The sequence below is a fragment of the Penaeus chinensis genome, chromosome 8 (genome assembly GCF_019202785.1).
Source record: "Penaeus chinensis breed Huanghai No. 1 chromosome 8, ASM1920278v2, whole genome shotgun sequence".
NCBI lineage: Eukaryota > Metazoa > Arthropoda > Malacostraca > Decapoda > Penaeidae > Penaeus > Penaeus chinensis.
In genome coordinates this window covers 41,503,604-41,521,103 of record NC_061826.1, presented here as the reverse complement: position 1 = coordinate 41,521,103, position 17,500 = coordinate 41,503,604, and the positions used below count along the sequence as shown (strand labels likewise).

At 41.8% G+C, this 17,500-nt stretch overlaps 2 protein-coding genes across 8 annotated transcripts in view; one reads left to right on the top strand and one right to left on the bottom strand.

The window, feature by feature from the left end:
* The window catches only part of LOC125028065, a 14,375-nt gene extending 6,934 nt beyond the window's left edge, over positions 1-7,441 (top strand). For 3 of the 5 annotated variants that reach the window (XR_007115084.1, XR_007115082.1, XM_047617362.1), the window contains 4 exons: positions 1,519-1,679; positions 2,095-2,242; positions 2,600-2,688; positions 3,949-7,441. Coding sequence is in view for 2 of the 5 variants with exons in the window: in XM_047617362.1 (XP_047473318.1) it covers positions 2,107-2,242; positions 2,600-2,688; positions 3,949-4,038 (315 nt within the window). In the remaining 3 variants the exon portion in view is untranslated. Of the gene's footprint in view, positions 1-1,518; positions 1,680-2,094; positions 2,243-2,599; positions 2,689-3,130; positions 3,248-3,945 lie in introns of all 5 variants that reach the window. The other 2 variants (XR_007115083.1, XM_047617361.1) reach the window with 2 other exon arrangements.
* LOC125028062 overlaps positions 1-17,500 on the bottom strand; it is a 46,774-nt gene that overhangs the window by 17,271 nt on the left and 12,003 nt on the right. For all 3 annotated transcript variants that reach the window (XM_047617357.1, XM_047617356.1, XM_047617358.1), the window contains exon 2: positions 8,398-8,688. The gene's annotated coding sequence lies outside the window, so the exon portion shown is untranslated. The remainder of the gene's footprint in view (positions 1-8,397; positions 8,689-17,500) is intronic.

Sequence of the window (17,500 nt, the reverse complement as noted above, 5' to 3'; positions counted from 1 at the left end):
AAATAAGGGGGTAACGTTTCACAAGTAGATCGCTTTTGTATGAACTTGGTGTTGATTTAGTTTAAATGACGAAGAACTAAAGGATTATATGGTAAATAATAAGGAACACTTGTATTAATGTGACATTAGATCCCAAATGCTGCCGTAAAACAGACTGTTGGGCTAGCCTATCCACTGTTACCATGTAATGTTAAATGATACATTATGGTCCAAATATCCATATATTTTGATATTGGTTTTCATAATAACAAAAACATTTAGTGGAGTGAGTGTCTTTTTAGCAGAGTATATATCCTGTAGGTGTGTAAGATAGTTTTAATATATGTTAGCAAGAGTTGATGTTTCCATGTATATTCTGTTAAGCTGATTTATTAGCGATGAAAGGTATTTCATGCATTATATTCGAAAGGAAATTATATTCTATAAGATGATGACAGCATAAAAAAGTAATTATAATGTGCCATAATATACTGCACAGACTTGTATAAACCATTCATGTGAACTGTCAAGAGCATTTCTTTTCAGGTTCTCTCAAACTTCTGTTTCAAATAAATGTTACTTTTCATTTATGAATTACCTAGTTGATAAGATTCTTCTATTCACTCTTGTTGTTTTCATGTATTATTTGCTATGTAAATTAAGGCTAATTGAAACTTAACCCGTTACCCTTTCAACTAGTTCATCAGTTACTGTTCCTTTGTGAAAGTGGTTATTTGTTATTTGCAATTATGAGTACCAAGTCTTCCATGTTTCTGTATTACATGTATTCTTTTAATATGATTACACATATCAGTATTTTTTACATTCATTTACATGATTATTTTTAATAATCTGGGCATGCAAGTTTTATTATGGGTAATTTTGGAAGCAATATAGTGGCATTGCAGAAGAAGGTATTAGTGTCTATCATAGTGTAATATCAGAGCCCATTTACCGTCCTGTGTAGAAAAAGGCAAAATAGGTACCAAAGAGCTTAGACAGCAGACAGATTCAAAGAATGGTGTAATTACAATGTCTTTCTATACTAAGTTGTGTGCCTTTCAAATAGCAAATTCTAACTAGACAGAACATAATTATTTAGTAATATATATCAACTATGCAATGCAGTGGGGTCTTTATAGGGAATGCATTGATAGAACACTTAACTTAACCCCCATGCCTAGGGGTTAAGTGGAAATTATGGTTAGACCATATTGTTTGATGACCACAAAGTTCCAAGGTGTAGAGCCCCCTGGCTAGGAAATGTACAAATACCATTGGGTTCACAGACTTTCTTTGATGGTGAGCACGTCAATAGAGTTTCAGTTTTAAGCCGTTCCCTGATGAACGTCATGGCAAACAGTACTATCAGGACTATCAAATCAAAATTGCTGGCTGTATTTGTTACCTCACTCATCTATATTTCTCTATATATGTAGTACATCTATAATTTTAAAGAGTATCATACTTTACAAGAAAAGTAAGAGTGATGATCTTAGAAATAATTACTGATTTATAATAGATTCTCTTTACTTCTAGGTTTCCTCAGGAGAGGTTGCAGAAATGGAATATTGCTTTAAAATTGCACCAGAACTTGCCTATAGAACGCTCATAGCTGTGTTCCACACACGTTACGGATGAGGGCTCTTAAGGAACTGGACAGACTGTTCAACTGAAAACAGTTTTCTTTCATAAGATGGGTAAGTCTTAAAAAAAAAAAAAAAAAAAAAAAAAAAAAAAAAAAAAGTGAGGAAGTAAAGTAAATGTAATAGTAGTGGAAGTTAGTGTTACCATTAGGTCGGGTAAGGTTAGATTTCCTTAGTAGCTCCAACAGAACTTTAACTAGATAGTGTCTGTATTTAATAAAATTAAAGTATATTGTAACATTCTAGTATTCCTAAATGGTTTATATGCACTAAAAGTTATAAATAATAAAAGAAAAAAAATCTATGCAGCAGGTGATGACACTCTATGCTTTCAAGAATTTAGTATTTCCGCCGTCCCTCTCTATTCTTTTCCCTTTGCTATCTCGTCTTTCCTTCTTCCTTTCCTCCCTCTCTTTTTATGCCACACCCTCACATGTAAATCCATGGTTTCGTATATATTGTATTACAGAACGACAAGGACATGGATGAGGATACCAACAGCACATCATACAACCAGGATGGAAGTTTTGATGAGATCAGCATAAAGGAAGAAAACAACATGGACGACTTTAGTGTCTTTGTGAATGAAGAAGAAAACCAGGAGTGTACAGAAAAAGGTGAACTTTACAATCTTGCAGTAGAGAAATTAATCAGATTCCATCAAGGTTGAGGAAATAAGCTTCTTTTTTTTTCTTCTTTTTCTAATTAGTATTATAAAGTTAATCTAGTCAACCTAAAATGTTTTGAATTTATCAGTATGCACTCATGACATTCCAGTATTATGAAGAACACACTTCCTTGCACATACATGTATAGGTATACATATATGAATATATACATACATACATATATACATACTTATACTATAGTGCTATATGACCCTTGATGTCTAGCACATTTATTTGTTTAAAACATTAAACATTTTACATTATTTATTTACTTTATCCTTTGATTTTTTTTAAATTTGATTACAGAGAAAGAAGAGTTTGATCCTCTGGGGGAATTCCAGTGTCAGCAGGAAGAAGACGACTCCAACCAAGATTTAACACTACTTCAGGAAAAGGTGTGTTTATATTGTTTCCCTTGCTCTTATGTGTCTCATGAAAAACTGTCCTTCATTGGACTTCTACATTTTCAAAGAACTTAATCTTTCATGTTAAATATGAATAGAACAGGGAAAGCCAAATCATTCAAAAGAACAGGTAACTCTGAATTTGGATTTACTCTCTCTCTCTCTCTCTCTCTCTCTCTCTCTCTCTCTCTCTCTCTCTCTCTCTCTCTCTCTCTCTCTCTCTCTCTCTCTCTCTCTCTCTCTCTCTCTCTCTCTCTCTCTCTCTCTCTCTCTCTCTCTCTCACCACATTTATTTTTCTTAAACTCATTTTTCAATTTTTTGATAACATAACTAAAATTCAACATCAATGAACCTAATGTAAGTATGACAAAAAATCTATTAAACTAAGAAAAACATACCTGAAGAATGTTTTTTTTTTTTCATTTTTATCAGCTACTGGGTCATCCAGAAAAACTGCAAAAAGAAACTGAAAACGTGGAAGTATTTTGAGCCTATGGATGAGATTTTGGGGAATTCAGTCAGTCTAGAAAAAAACAGCAATCCCACCTGGTGTGTATTGAGAAGTTCACCTCCCCTTGGCAGTGGCATTAACACGTACAAGCATGCATGTGCGTGCGTACCCCCCCAACACATACACAAAAGCATGCATGTGTGCATGTACATACATTTGTGTATACACACACACACACACACACACACACACACACACACACACACACACACACACACACACACACACACACACACACACACACACACACACAAAATGTATATATTTGTATGTATGATGTATATACCATACACAGCCTAGGACTAAATAAAGTGTATGTATAATACACATAAATGTTGCTCTTATGATTCCTATACATATTATATCCTCACATGTAAAAGGACACACACACACACACACACAAAATGTATGTAGGCACATATATTTGTATGTATGATGTATATACCATACACAGCCTAGGACTAAATAAAGTGTATGTATAATACACATAAATGTTGCTCTTGTGACTCCTATACATATTATATCCTCACATGTAAAAGGTCTGTTAGCATAAATGGGAATGCAACCTTTTTATACATTTCATTACTCTTATATTAAATCATTATATTTTAAAGATAATGGAAAGCTAAAGACATGAAGTATCTTCTATTTTTTATTTTATTTATGTCAGTCAATTGTTGATTAATATTCTCTCTTATTCTGCCTTTTTTATGTTAATAGTGTATAATTCTTCAAGCAGATCCTGAAACCGAACAACCATCAGCCTCAGAAACTTGCATACAACCTTGCACCTCAGCAGAGAGCCTGTGGACACCAGCATCCATTCTGAAACCTGTATCTGAGAGGACAGTATCTTGCACACCATCTCCAGTGTTTAAAACTACCTCACCCGCTCCACCTCCCCAGCCAAGCCCAGTTGCAGCTCAGCCTCCAACTGAAATGACTGGAGCACTGGATCCTACATCAGTGCCAGTTAGCAGTAGTAAGAGGAGGAGGACGGAAGACCCTGCAAATGATCTTGGTGAATTTCTTAGTGACCAAGCTTGCAGATTGGAAAAATTGGTCTACATCACTGAGAGAAGGAACCACATAATGGAAAAATGTATGAACCAAATGTTACACAATCAACAGATGCAAATACTTCAGCAGCAACAAGATATTTTGCAACAGCAACAGGAACAGAGTCAGAGAGTGCAAGAAAGACTACAAAAACAGCAGAAACAACAGTATCAGGAAATGTTAAATTTGCAAAGACAGCAGTTCTTGATAATTAAAAAATATTAAAGAAGTGAGTCAGTAAAGAAATATTATCAGTGAATTTAAATATATTGCCTTCATTTAGAACTTAGCTAGTACCAATGGAATATATTATATATTTTTGTATATTTGATGTTTATCTTTATTTTGAAATAAAGGTTCAATACAAGTGTTTGTTTTCCTCATATTACACTAGCATGATGTAAATATTGGCCATACCATGGTAATAACAACAGGGAAGTTATACAATTTCATGGGATATCAAATTTATTGTCCTATTTTATATATAAAACATATATAGAATATATACAAATTAAGCATTAGGTTTTACCTGAGCATAGAGACTTAAACTGTAACAAATTCTCCTACTAATCACAGCTCAAATACCCTCCATAATGTTTTCATCACACTGAAAACTATTATTCAGCAGACTATAAAGGATAAGCTAACATAAAAAAATAACCACTGCCATTGCCTTCATTAAGGATAAGGCAAAATTAACCGGGTTTATAGATCTGAACTAATCTTCTTTAGTTAAATAATTCAATAGATTTGACCATTTGGTGTAAAATATATGAACATTATAAAGCTGGTTAAAAACATATAAAGTTTGAAAAGAGTTCTTTTAAGAAAATTCTGCTAAAAGATTAGCTAACTGTGAGAACAAATAACCTAACAACTGAAACTTTAACTTAATGAACAATACCACATATGATTCAAAAAAAATATATATTGAAAACATGACAAATGAATCATACAAGTTTCCACTGGCTTTCAGTGGGACAGTACATTTAGTGCTCTGTTTTAGTTTAATCTGCAGCCCCCAGATAAAACAACTGGAAGCTGATTAGGCAAGCCTTTGAACAAGCCTGAGGTCGGCTACACACAATCACATGCCAAGCGTTGAATTTCTTTCCAAATTTTTGCAATGTTTTATAACCATGAGGATCATTTAGGGCTATCCCATTGATAAAATAATAATTTACAAAGGGATAGTGTCCAGCATGGCATATTCATCCTATTATTACTAATATTATTATTATTATAAAAAAAAGTCTTGGATCAGATCTATGTCTAAAAACCTAAGCATAATTTTGTATGGCCAAGGAATCTATAAACTTGTCCACTGAGGTTGAAAGTCTTGTGGAAAATCAAGTAATCAAATAAACTTGGAGACAAAAGATTTGCTAAATAATGCAACAAGTGATTTTGTTATAAGACTAAGATCTGTATGCTTAAATAAATTGTGAAAAACATATTTGTAAAATTGATATTCAAACACTGATCCAAAACTCTTTTTGATGTCTGTTGTAACAGAAAAAAAAAAAAAAATGAAAGGGGAAATCGGGTGATGTCATGAGGTCTACTAATCAACTCTTTGGTGGCAGAGCATTGTGTACAGCCATTTCACAGAACAAAACTACAGTGAACATTACTCTTTTGGCATTGAGTTAAAGCCTCAACATGAGGCAGTATGTGCCTTGCAAGAAACCGCTTCCCATATGAAAGTCATAAATGACCATCACACTCTTCCAAGAAGAATGAAAATGCAAAAAACTCATTATGAGTATTTTGATACCAAAAACTGTAGCAACTAATATAAACACTTCATATTACAAGACTTACTTTTTCTATATCTAACTAATTATTTTAAAAATGTAATTCCTGAGTGTACTATTGTCTTTGCTAGGTCATTCCTTTTTTGTTGCACCTCTTTTGCATAGATATTTGTGAAATGCAGACTTAATGCATTTCTATTCTTGGGCTCGATATCAACTGGACTACTACCATAACCTTCCACTTTTAAAATAATATTGTGTAAAACACATGCAGCTGCAATAATTTCTGGCACCTTTTCCACTAGCTTCATGTCTAAATTTTTAGTCGTCTAAATTTATGTTTAAGGAGTTGAAAAGCTCACACATTAAATGTCTTTTGCACATCTGTAAGGTTTTCCTTATCTTCATAAGGCACAATCAAATAAGATGTTAAAGGATATGTTTCATCCTCAATAATGTGATACAAAAGAGGCAAATTGCCCTTTGCAGCAAAGCTTGCAGAAGGCTGTTCCTAAACACGCAAGCATTGTGCCCCAATCCTGGCCACCCTGTTGTGATGTCTAAGAACTGTAAGTTGCTATCACATACAGCTTGAAGTTGCATGCTTGTAATATTGTCCCTGTTTTTATATGCCTCCACATACTGTGCAGGAACTGGGATGCCAATTTGTGTGCCACCAAATACCCCTACAACTCCTGGGAATCCTGTTTTCTTCATGAAATCATTTGCCACCTGCTCAGGCTGGTGCTTTTGTGCACCACAGACATTCATCAGGAAAGTTTGCAGTGTCTCTACTCTAATTTCATATCTCTCTGCAACTTCTTGGAATGACTCCTGGTTGCTCAACAGCCATAATATTGTCAAAATCTCCTTCTCTGCTGTCAAAAAATTATTACAGATGTGTGTTGCCAGCAGAAAACATAACTCCTGTCAACCGGGACACATGAAAAACATTTTATTTTGATGCCATGTAAAAGTACTTAATCTATAAACTGCTGACTTCAGATATATTAAATACAAATCCACATGCCATTTATTATAATGGTGAAGTGAAGAAGCTAACAATAAAAGTATAAATAACAAGCCAGGCAGATCTTACTAAAAGTTTCTAACCTAATATCATACAAAGGAATCAGGTTCAGATAGATCACTTGTTAATGATGTGTACTACTCGCTCATTTTATATTTGAGGCTTACCAGTTACATTGAAAGTACTGGTGCTAACAGCTAGGTACAGCATGAAGTATACCTGGAAAACTGCTTGTGATCTTTCTTGCTAGGACATACTGAAGGGAAGGTTATGCAGTAAGGAGGGCAATATACTACTTACTAGGGAAGATATACCCAGAAATAACACATTTTGTCTCTCTCTTTCTTTCTTTTTCTTTATTGTGTATGTTTTTAATAGAAAAAATATATCATTTTTTCTTTCACTCACCCAAAAACTTGGAAATACTAGAATGAGAAGAAGGATGGCCTTTGTGTTTAAATCATGACTGGAAACAGAGCTATCTCTTGGCCTAGAACAACGCCTGGACATCTTATTCATCTATACACAACAACAAATCTGAACTAGCCTAATACAGACCAATCTTAAGCAATGATGGCTTCATTACACTTATTGCACTCTGGTTTGTGCCAAATAATTCAAGTGCCAAGTCTAAACAAACAACAAAGGGAAAAATGAGAAAAAAGCAATTTGTTCAGCTTGAATCTTGCATAGAGCAAAGCAATGTATGAAGACAAGAAGTTCTACTGATTAGGACATAACTAATATTTTGCAATATATTTTGCATGGTAAGTAAACTTAGTTTCACACAGCCACCCAATCTTGCAATAATTATTCCTCCTTTCAATAATCCACACTGTAACATGCATGAATATCTCATTATTTTACATGGCAAATGATATAAATGAAAGCTAATAATATTTATGAACTGAGCCCATCCTATTAATCTAGCCATTCCTGGGAAATCCACAGACATCTCCGTATGAACCAAAAACCTCCGTATTAGGGGCTGTCCCCAGACCCCTACCCAGTTGCTGAGGTCTTTTATGTCGCAACCTATTTTCCAAATTTTTGACATTATTTTGTGCATATGCAGATTATTTCATGTATTAGTGAGTGTCAGTTTTCTCTTTGAATATTATAGTGCCACTGCATTTTCCTGTAAATGTAAACTAAAGTATTATGAGTTACACAACTTCCTTGTGATCAACTTACGAAGGTAATGCCATAGATCAAATGCGTCTAATTTTCGGTCACAGTGTCCAATACAGACAACTTTTACCTTGTGCTACATGGCTGTAGGAATCTGAAAGTATATATTTACCAGTGTAATAACTGCGCAATTCTGTATGGTTTCACTCACACCGACAGTGGTCCTCTTTATCCGAAAGCGAGAGCCTTGTACTTCTCTCCCTCCACACGTCCCTTCTTGGCCGGGGGAATTCCTTCTTCGCCTATGGCCGATAGAACACATAATGCTGCCGTAGTTGCCGTTGTTATTTCCGCTGCAATGTTGACAGGATAGGTAAGAGGATCGTCCAGAAGCTCACACAGCAGGAGCATCCCGCTCATGTTTGTTTTTGTTTTGATCGGTGACGTCACGCGTTTGTGGATTCATCAGGCTTTGCATGCGGATTCAGGCGACTGCGCTCAACTGCAAGAAAATTATTCTTATTTTAATGGCAATAAATCCATGACACAGTCAGTTATAAAGTGATCGCGAATAACATGAACAACAAGCTTACACACACACACACACACACACACACACACACACACACACACACACACACACACACACACACACACACACACACCTGCACACACACCTGCACACACACCTGCACACACACACACACACACACACACACACACACACACACACACACACACACACACACACATATGTATGTATATATATGTATGTATACATATACATATATATATATATATATATATATATATATATATATATATATATATATATATACATACAACGTGTTGGCAGGAGTCAAATGCCTATGCTATGACAACTGATAGACTCAAATCTTTGTGGTTCTATTCCAAGAATTTATATATGCCTGCCTTCATGACTGATATATTACTTTTTTTTCCAGAGAGAAGCGACTGAACTCACCTTTCTAAAAAAAATAGCGTTAATTTTCCAAATATCAGACTACTACACGCGACCTACAATCTATATCATTACCCACAGAGTTTGCATAACCTGTCCAAAGATATTATAACGAATAACCACTTTTTTACGCCTTAAAAACCCAACATTTATTTATTTTGCATATGAGAAAGAATCAGTACGGTTTATAATAGGAGGAGAATGTTGAAATTACCTTAGATATCGCATACTTCGCAGGGGAAAAGTATCACCACTGGCAAATACAGGATGGACACCTTGAGGTAAAACAAATGTATATTTTGACGAGAAAGATGAAGTATCGAATGAGCAAATAATGATAAAGTACTAAAGAATCACAGTAATGATGATCACCACTGGCTTGTATACTTTGACCATCATACCCCCCAAAAATATCTGGGGTATACAAGCTATTATTAAGAGTGGTTCTTCAATTTCCCTTAAAACAACAACAACAACAACAAAACGACTGTATAGAATAATAAGAAGAATAATTAGAAAAAAACAAAAACTACTGATCTCAGCAACTTGGAAGGCATTTCACGAATTCATGTTAACTCTGTACAATGAGGCCGACGGCATTCGACATCAGCAAGTATGATGTAATTAATAGGAACCACACAAGCCATTGCCAAGACAAATTCTTTCGAAAACTGGTCTAGACGATTCGAACAAAGGTTCAATCTCACACATTTTTTTTTTCTTTTTCTTTTTGACTCTTTCGAAAAGGTGAAGGAAGCATTAATCTTGGGAGCAGATATCTAACCAATTCGTGTGGGTGTTTCATTCGGCATAATGCCTGTCAGGGATTTGCAGTTCAATCAACAGATCATCGGTCAAGTGTCCGTATACTGATCATGAAAATGTTATCCTAATGAAAAAAAAAAAAAAAAAAAAAAATCACATCGATCATGAAAATTATAACAATAATGATTATGATGATAATGTTAATGATGATCATGATGATGATAATAGTGAAAATGATCATAATACTACTAATAATAACAATAATTATAATGATGGTTATTATCATGCTAATCATAATAATAATGAAAATAATGATACAAAATAGCAATAATGATAATAATGATGGTAATACCAGTAATAATAACAACGATAACGATAACGATAATGATAAGAATAACAACACTACCATCATCATTATCATTACTGTTTTAATCATCATGATAAGGACTACAATACATTTCAGTAAAAAAAAAAAAAAAAGAAAAAAAAAAATAGGACCATATCCGGGATTTGAGAAACTGACGTACGTTCGTTCTTTCGTCCGAAAATAGATCGCCATGGTCAACCCTCTCGTTAATCACACAGCGTGCAGTTTAAAAGGGACTTTATGTAAATCAGGGATCAATCTTATACAGGATCTGAATTCATTGACGTGTCCGGTCATTTTGCAGAAAATATACGTGATTTATAGTTTTCTCTTCTAAAGGCGTTTGCACTGGCGTGGCGCGTGGCGTTGCGTCGTTGTATTCACCTTGGTCCATGTGCATATATACATACATGCACACAAATATATATATATATATATATATATATATATATATATATGTGAACTTAGGTATACATAAACATACACACACACATAAATAAATAAATAAATATATATATATGTGTGTGTGTGTGTGTGGGGGGGGGGGGGGTTTGGTTTGCGAAGTTCTAGCTTCGCCCGGGCCTTCTAGATATGGCCCGGCCTGTGTCAGCTTTTTTTACGGCTGTCTCATTGAGTTGTCTGACACTCGGTGCTTACCGTGGCGGCGGGATTGCCAGCAAGCGCTCCTGCCGCCATGGTGTAAGCATTTCGCATAGCCTCTTTACCAGCACGGCGGCTGTTGTGGGCGGTCCATGTCTCAGGAATTGTGTATGGTTACAATTTTCTAGGTAGTGGACTAGTGTGGCGTTCGGCTCGCCGCAGTGCTTGCAGCACCATTCATCGCGTTCGATTGTTGGGATAATCTGCCATGCACAGTGGTAACCTAGGCGCATTCTGTGAAGAATGACTTCGGTACCTCTGTTGCTTACTTCAGAGAGTGCCAGTGGTTCAGAGCCTGTGGCGTCTGAGTACCAGCTGGCCGAGGGGGAGGTTCTCGTTTCCTCTCTGTGGAGCTGCCGTAGGAAGGTACGGCCGACCAAGGCACACTTCTCCATAAGTAATTTTCGGCTCGGTTTTATCGTCATGGGATTTGGGGGCATACCCCTGCCAGCGGCGGCTAGTCTGTCAGCAAGCTCGTTCCCTCTGATGCCGATGTGGCTTGGGACCCAATTGATGATAATTCTTCTACCCTGAGCAAGAATTCTCTGTGCCATTGTGAGAATCGTGGTCAGTAGGTAGATGTTGTCTGTGGGTGAGCTGTGCTGAAGACAGTCAATGGCTGCCCTGGAGTCTGTGTGTATGACCACGTGTCCTTCCCTTAGGGACGCGTGGCCTAGGGCTCCCATGATTGCAACTGCCTCTGCCTGTAGCGAGGAGGCGTTGTCTGTTACCCTCATGGATCGTGTGGCATCCCTAGCTGCAAAGCCGGCGCCTGCAGTGTGGCTCAAGGGATCGACCGATCCATCCGTGTAGTATGTTCTACTACCCGGAGGAGTGATGGCTGCAATGACCCTGTGGGCTTCTGCCTTTAGGCTAGGCATGGGGTATAGGCTCTTTTTCATTGACAGGTTCATTATGTTGAACTCTATCAGGCTCAGTGCCCACGGCGGGGCTTCGGCAAAGTCGGGGTGGGGGGAGTCCATGCCCTTAGCAAGAAGCTGTTCTTTGAGCTGATGGCGTATCAACACCCTGGCTGTATGAGACAGCCAGGAGTTGTTTGCAACGAGCTCGTTGTCTTGTTCGAGGCATCTGACTAATTTTTGTCTTAGGCTTGTGTTCCTGGGAGCCTGGATGACCTTTGACAGAAATTGTGTTGCCGTTAGATCGATTCGTGAGTCCAGGGGGAGAAGGTTTGCCTCCATCAGGAGGTTGAGGACCTTCGTCCACCTCGGGGCACCCAGAATGATCCTGGCAGCTTCATTTTGGACTGTTTCTAATTTGTCTGTGTGCTTTTTCTTTGCAGCAATTAGAGCGACTGAGGCATAGTCCACAATGGGCCGGACAGCATGTACATAGAATGATCTAAGTACTTTGTGTCTGGCCCCTATGCGTCTCCCAGTCATTGCTCTCATGACAGACAGTCTTGCTTTGGTTCGGTCAACCAGGTACTGGACCTCCTTATGGAAGGAGAGGGTCCGGTCTATCCTTACCCCAAGGTATAGGTAGTCCTTGACCCATTCTAATTCCACTCCCTGGATTTTCAGTCTTGTGCCTCGAACTCTCTGTCTCAAAGCCATGGCTTTGGATTTGGCAGCAGAGATCTTTAGTCCCGTCCTACAACACTCCTCTGACACGAGGTCCAGACAACGCTGGGCTTTATTCTGGCTGCGTGGTCCAGTGGAGGTGATAGCGAGATCGTCTGCATACGAGATGATCTGGCACCCCACTGGGAGGTTTATGTTGAGGATGCAGGACATTAAAGTGTTGAATAGGGCTGGACTGAGAACCCCACCCTGTGGCGTTCCATTTTCGAGCGGCATGTGCTGCGATAGGTGACCCTGGAATTTGACATTGGCAGTCCTGTTCCTGAAGTAGTCACCTATCCAAGCCAAGAGCTTTCCTCTGATTCCCTTCTGGATCAGGCTTTCCTGAATGGCAAGCGGACTTGCCAGTTCAAAAGCCTTCTCCAGGTCAAGGAATACCACCACAGCTGGGCCCTTGCTGATTGTGCTTAAGAGCGTGGCTAAGCTGTGTGCTGTGCCCATGCCCCTTGTGAACCCGTGAAGGTGTTCGTGCGGGGGTCCCGTTTTCCATTGAAGCCGGTTTAGTACCATCCTCTCAGCCGTCTTGGCCAGGCAGCTGAGCAGAGAGATGGGGCGGTACTTCCCCGGCTCCTTTGGTTTTGGGACGGGAACTATGGTAGCCCTCTTCCAACTCTGGGGTAGAGTGGAAGTTTCCCAGGACTTGTTGATGAGTTGCAAGAGTGCACGCTCACCTGCTAGTCCTAGGTGGGAGATAATGGGGTACGAGATCCCATCAGAGCCCGGGGCTGTGTTGGAACTGGTTTTATAGGCTTTCCTTAGTTCCCTCAGAGAAAAGATAACGTCTGAGTTATCGGGTTCGGCTGCCCTTTCTCTGATCTGAGCGTGTCTGTCTGGCTGTAGACGCTCTTGTCTTGCCCTCAGCTCGGCTGGCAGACTGTTGCTGCTCGTTCTCGCAGAGAACTCGTGCGCCAGTCTGTTAGCCTCTGCTTGGGGGTCGTGATGGGTGCACCTCGGGGCTGAGCGGCTGGTAGCTCGCTTGACCCGTTGCCACAGCTCTGAAAGGGTGGTTTGGTGGTCGAAGGACTCACACCATTCCAGCCACTTTTCCTGCCTGACTCTGTTGGCAGTTTCCTTGGCATCCGTGACAGCTTCCCTTAGGAGGGATAGGTTGTCAGGGGTTCTTTGCCTTCGGAATAGTTTTCGGCACATGTTCACCCTGTGGTTGACCTCCCTGATCTCGTCATTGAAGTACCAGGCGTCTTTGTGACTTCTGGACCCAGGCCGAGTTTTGGGTATGGTCTGTGAGGCTGCTTCATTAATGGCGTTTAGCAGGCTGGCTTCGAGCACTTCCACATTTTCGCTTTGTGGGGGATTGTTGCATCTCAGACAGAGGGCCAAGGCGTTTTGAAACGCCTGCCAGTTGGCCTTGTCTGTTTTCCATCTTGGATTTGGTCTTAGGATTTCGGCTGGGCCAGCATCCATGAGGGTAGTTATAGTGCCGTAATGGTCACTTGTGACGGTCTCATCGACACACCAGCCAATCCTCCCCACCAGAGTCGCAGTGGCCAGGGTGAGGTCTAGGACCCCTCCTCTGACATGCGTTGGCTCTTGGGTGTTGAGGAGAGCGATCTCAGGGAATGTCTCTAGCACGTCAGCTATGTGATAGCCGGCCGCATCCGGTGCCCGGCAGGGAGCCAGGATGGGGTGGTGTGCATTGAAATCTCCCCCTATGATCACTCGGTCGTGTGCAGCAGAAGCACAGACCTGGCTGATGTCTAAGCTTTTACAGCGTGGCCGGCTGTACACATTGTACAGTTTGAGGGGCCCCCCGGCCAGGTGAACCTCGACGGCAAGGGATTCAACATCGTCTCCACAGTGCGATGCATCGGCTATTGCGGAGCAGGGGATTGTTGCTCTCACAAGGGTGATCAAGCCTCTCTTGCCAGGTGTTTGTGGCAGTGTGAAGGCATGGTACCCTGAGAAGCGAACAGTGTCCACTGTTAATGTCTCCTGGAGCATGACAATGTCAATGTTCCTTGATCGCACTACTGCTTGGAGAAAAGCGTTCTTTGCAGAGAAGCTATTGATGTTCCACTGTAGGATGCTTAGATGGTGTGTCATGATGTTACTCAGTGATAGTTACATCAGAGACATCGTCGGAGTCTGACAACTCCATTGCGAGGTCCTCGCTGGTTGAGGGCTCCTCGTCTGTTGTCAGGCTATCCTTGGGTCCACTGGGGGGTGGAGAGCCTTTGGTAGCTCTGACTTTGGTTGGTTCGGCTTTTCTCTCAGGCTTTTTCTTGGCTGGCCTTGCTGGCCTTGCCTGGGCAAGGTCAGCGTGATCTGGCTCTGGCTGCACAGATTCAGCCTGTTTTGGCTCTGCCTGTGAAGGCATGGCCTGGTTTGGAGTGGGGAGGGGAGTCTCGTCCTGGGGTGAGGGTGAGGCTGGTTTTTCTCTAGCCAGCTTTCTTCCCTTCAGGGCTGCGACAGTCTGGGTCATTGCCGTCATGGCGACCGAAACTGCCTTCTCGGCCTCCTCACTCGACCTCCCCAGGGCTGTTGCTACTGCTGTGACAACAGCAGTTAACAGGAGAGTCATATCGTCCTCGTCAAAGAGGAGATGATCATCTGTTGGGGAGGTTTTTGTGGTGCTCTTAGAAACTTTTTTCTTTAGTTTCTTTTTCTGCACCTTTGGCATTGTCGGAAACTCCTTTTTGTTGGAGACATCCGGTGTCGGCTGGGGGGCGGCTTCCTTCCTCTTAGGAGGTCGGGGGGCCTTTTCGCTTTTGTTCCTTCCCCAGACATGGGTGCCCGGTGGGGCAGGAACAAAGTCTGATCGGTTTTGAGCAACCTCTTGTCGCCTGAGGGCCGCCTTTTTCCTGACAGAGCAAGTCAGGCTCCAGGCATGATGCTTCTTGGCACAGTTGGGACATTTGGCTGTTGTGTCCCTCTTTTCCTCTTTGTATGCCTTGAGGCATACCTCTGTGTTGTGTGCCTTGCTACAGACACCACATTTAGGCTTGGCTGTACAGTTAGCCTTGTGGTGACCGTATTTCTGGCACTTGAAACACCGCAGTGGTTCTGGCACATACGTTCGAAGGTTGTAGGTGCCCCAGTTACCCAGATCAAGGGTAGTGGTTGGGGCACCTTTCATGGTCACCAGGACTTGCCTGGTTGGAGTCTTCCCCTTCGACATTCGGGAAGCCTGCACGACCTGTGGGTGTGAAGCGATCAGCTCCACATCGTACGAGACTGAGAAGCCAAGTAGCACCATCTTGGTTCTCTTTTCCTCGGGACTTAGTGGGGAAAGACTCACTTTTCTCCCATCAGTTAGCTCCTTCGTTTCCCGGAGGAAATTTAAGGTAGCTTGATCTTTGGGCATTATGATCATGCCCTGATCTCGGGCGACCCGGATCGACAACCGGATTTTCCGTTGCAACTCCAATGCCCTGACCAATTGGTAGGCATTGTCGAAGCCTTCGGGTTTAGCTGGCACTTTGAACTGGGTGAAGCGTTTAGGGGGTCCCGACTCTTCATCAGAGTCGGTATCCGGCCTCGGACGCTTCGGCCCGCCCTTTCGGCTTTCGGGCTTGTTTGAGGAGGCAGGAGCTGATGCGGCTGGTTCAGCCTGCTCTCCCCTCTCAGTCGGGGAGGCCGTCTGTGAACTCAGGGGCCTCCCTGGCTTAGCTGCTGGCCTGGAGAGGCCAGCTCGCGAGTCAAGATCTTTGACTATTCGGTGGACAGACCCATTGGCTTCGGTCTTGTCCACCTTAGCAGCAGGGGTGACAGTGTCATCCTGTGCTTGGGGCTTTCTTTTGCCACCGGAAGGCGCATATGCCTTCATGGTGACTACCGTGGTCTGGGCCTTGCGCGGTTCGTCAACTGTAAGTTCAGTCTGTGGGGGGTGTTTGATTGTTTTTTCCATGAATTGGTAAGTGCTTCATCCTCTCACGCCCCCACCCACCACGGAGTCCAACAAGGGGAAGCTGAGTGTCAGAACCAGTGTCTAACAGCAACAGGAGTGATGAGAGGATATACGCAGCCAATAGCCATTGTGACGGCACTCACGGACCATTGTGAGTGCCAATGGCGGCATGACTGCTTGACCCTAGCCTCCCGGGGGAGACCAGCCGATTGACCGTGACCGGGCCGGGATCAGGCCGCCTGTCTTGCTGGAATAGAGGACCAAAGAGGCGTGTTGCTAGCCGCAGGGCGTACTCGTTCACGGCATCGCTCAACCTCCAGGACTCCCGTCTCCACAGCGCACAAGGCTGCCACGCACGGCAATCGCGTGGGTAGGTGTAAACCCCTGGGGAGAGACCAGAGGGGATGCCCTTCCACCTACGAGACATCATTGTTTGGAGCCCTTTTGCTCAGCCCTCTGAGGCAGCCACCCAAAGGTTGCTTCACCGCAGTGAGGGAAGAGGAGTCTTGCACTTTTACCAGGCAGTTCCTTTCATCCCTCTGAAGCAACCACCCAAAGGTTGTTTCACCTCAGTGAGGAAGGAAAGGACCTGTGTCTTTTCAAAGTAGTTCCCCCTTCCCTCTAAAACAGCCACCCAAAGGCTGTTTCACTTCAGTGAGGGAAGGGAGGTTTTGCGTTCTTGTCAGGCACTTCCTTTCGTTCCCCTGAAGCAACCACCCAAAGGTTGTTTCACCTCAGTGAGGAAGGAAAGGACCTGTGTCTTTTCGAAGTAGTTCACCCTTCCCTCTAAAACAGCCACCCAAAGGCTGTTTCACCTCAGTGAGGGAAGGGAGGTTTTGCGTTCTTGCCAGGCAGTTCCTTACATTCCTCTGAAGCAACCACCCAAAGGTTGTTTCACCTCAGTGAGGAAGGAAAGGACCTGTGTCTTTTCAAAGTGTTTCCCCCTTCCCTCTGAAGCAGCCATCCAAAGGCTGTTTCACCTCAGTGAGGGAAGGGGGGTTTTGTCCTTTTTGTCAGCTGGTTCCTTTCATCCCTCTGAAGCAACCATCCAAAGGTTGTTTCACCTCAGTG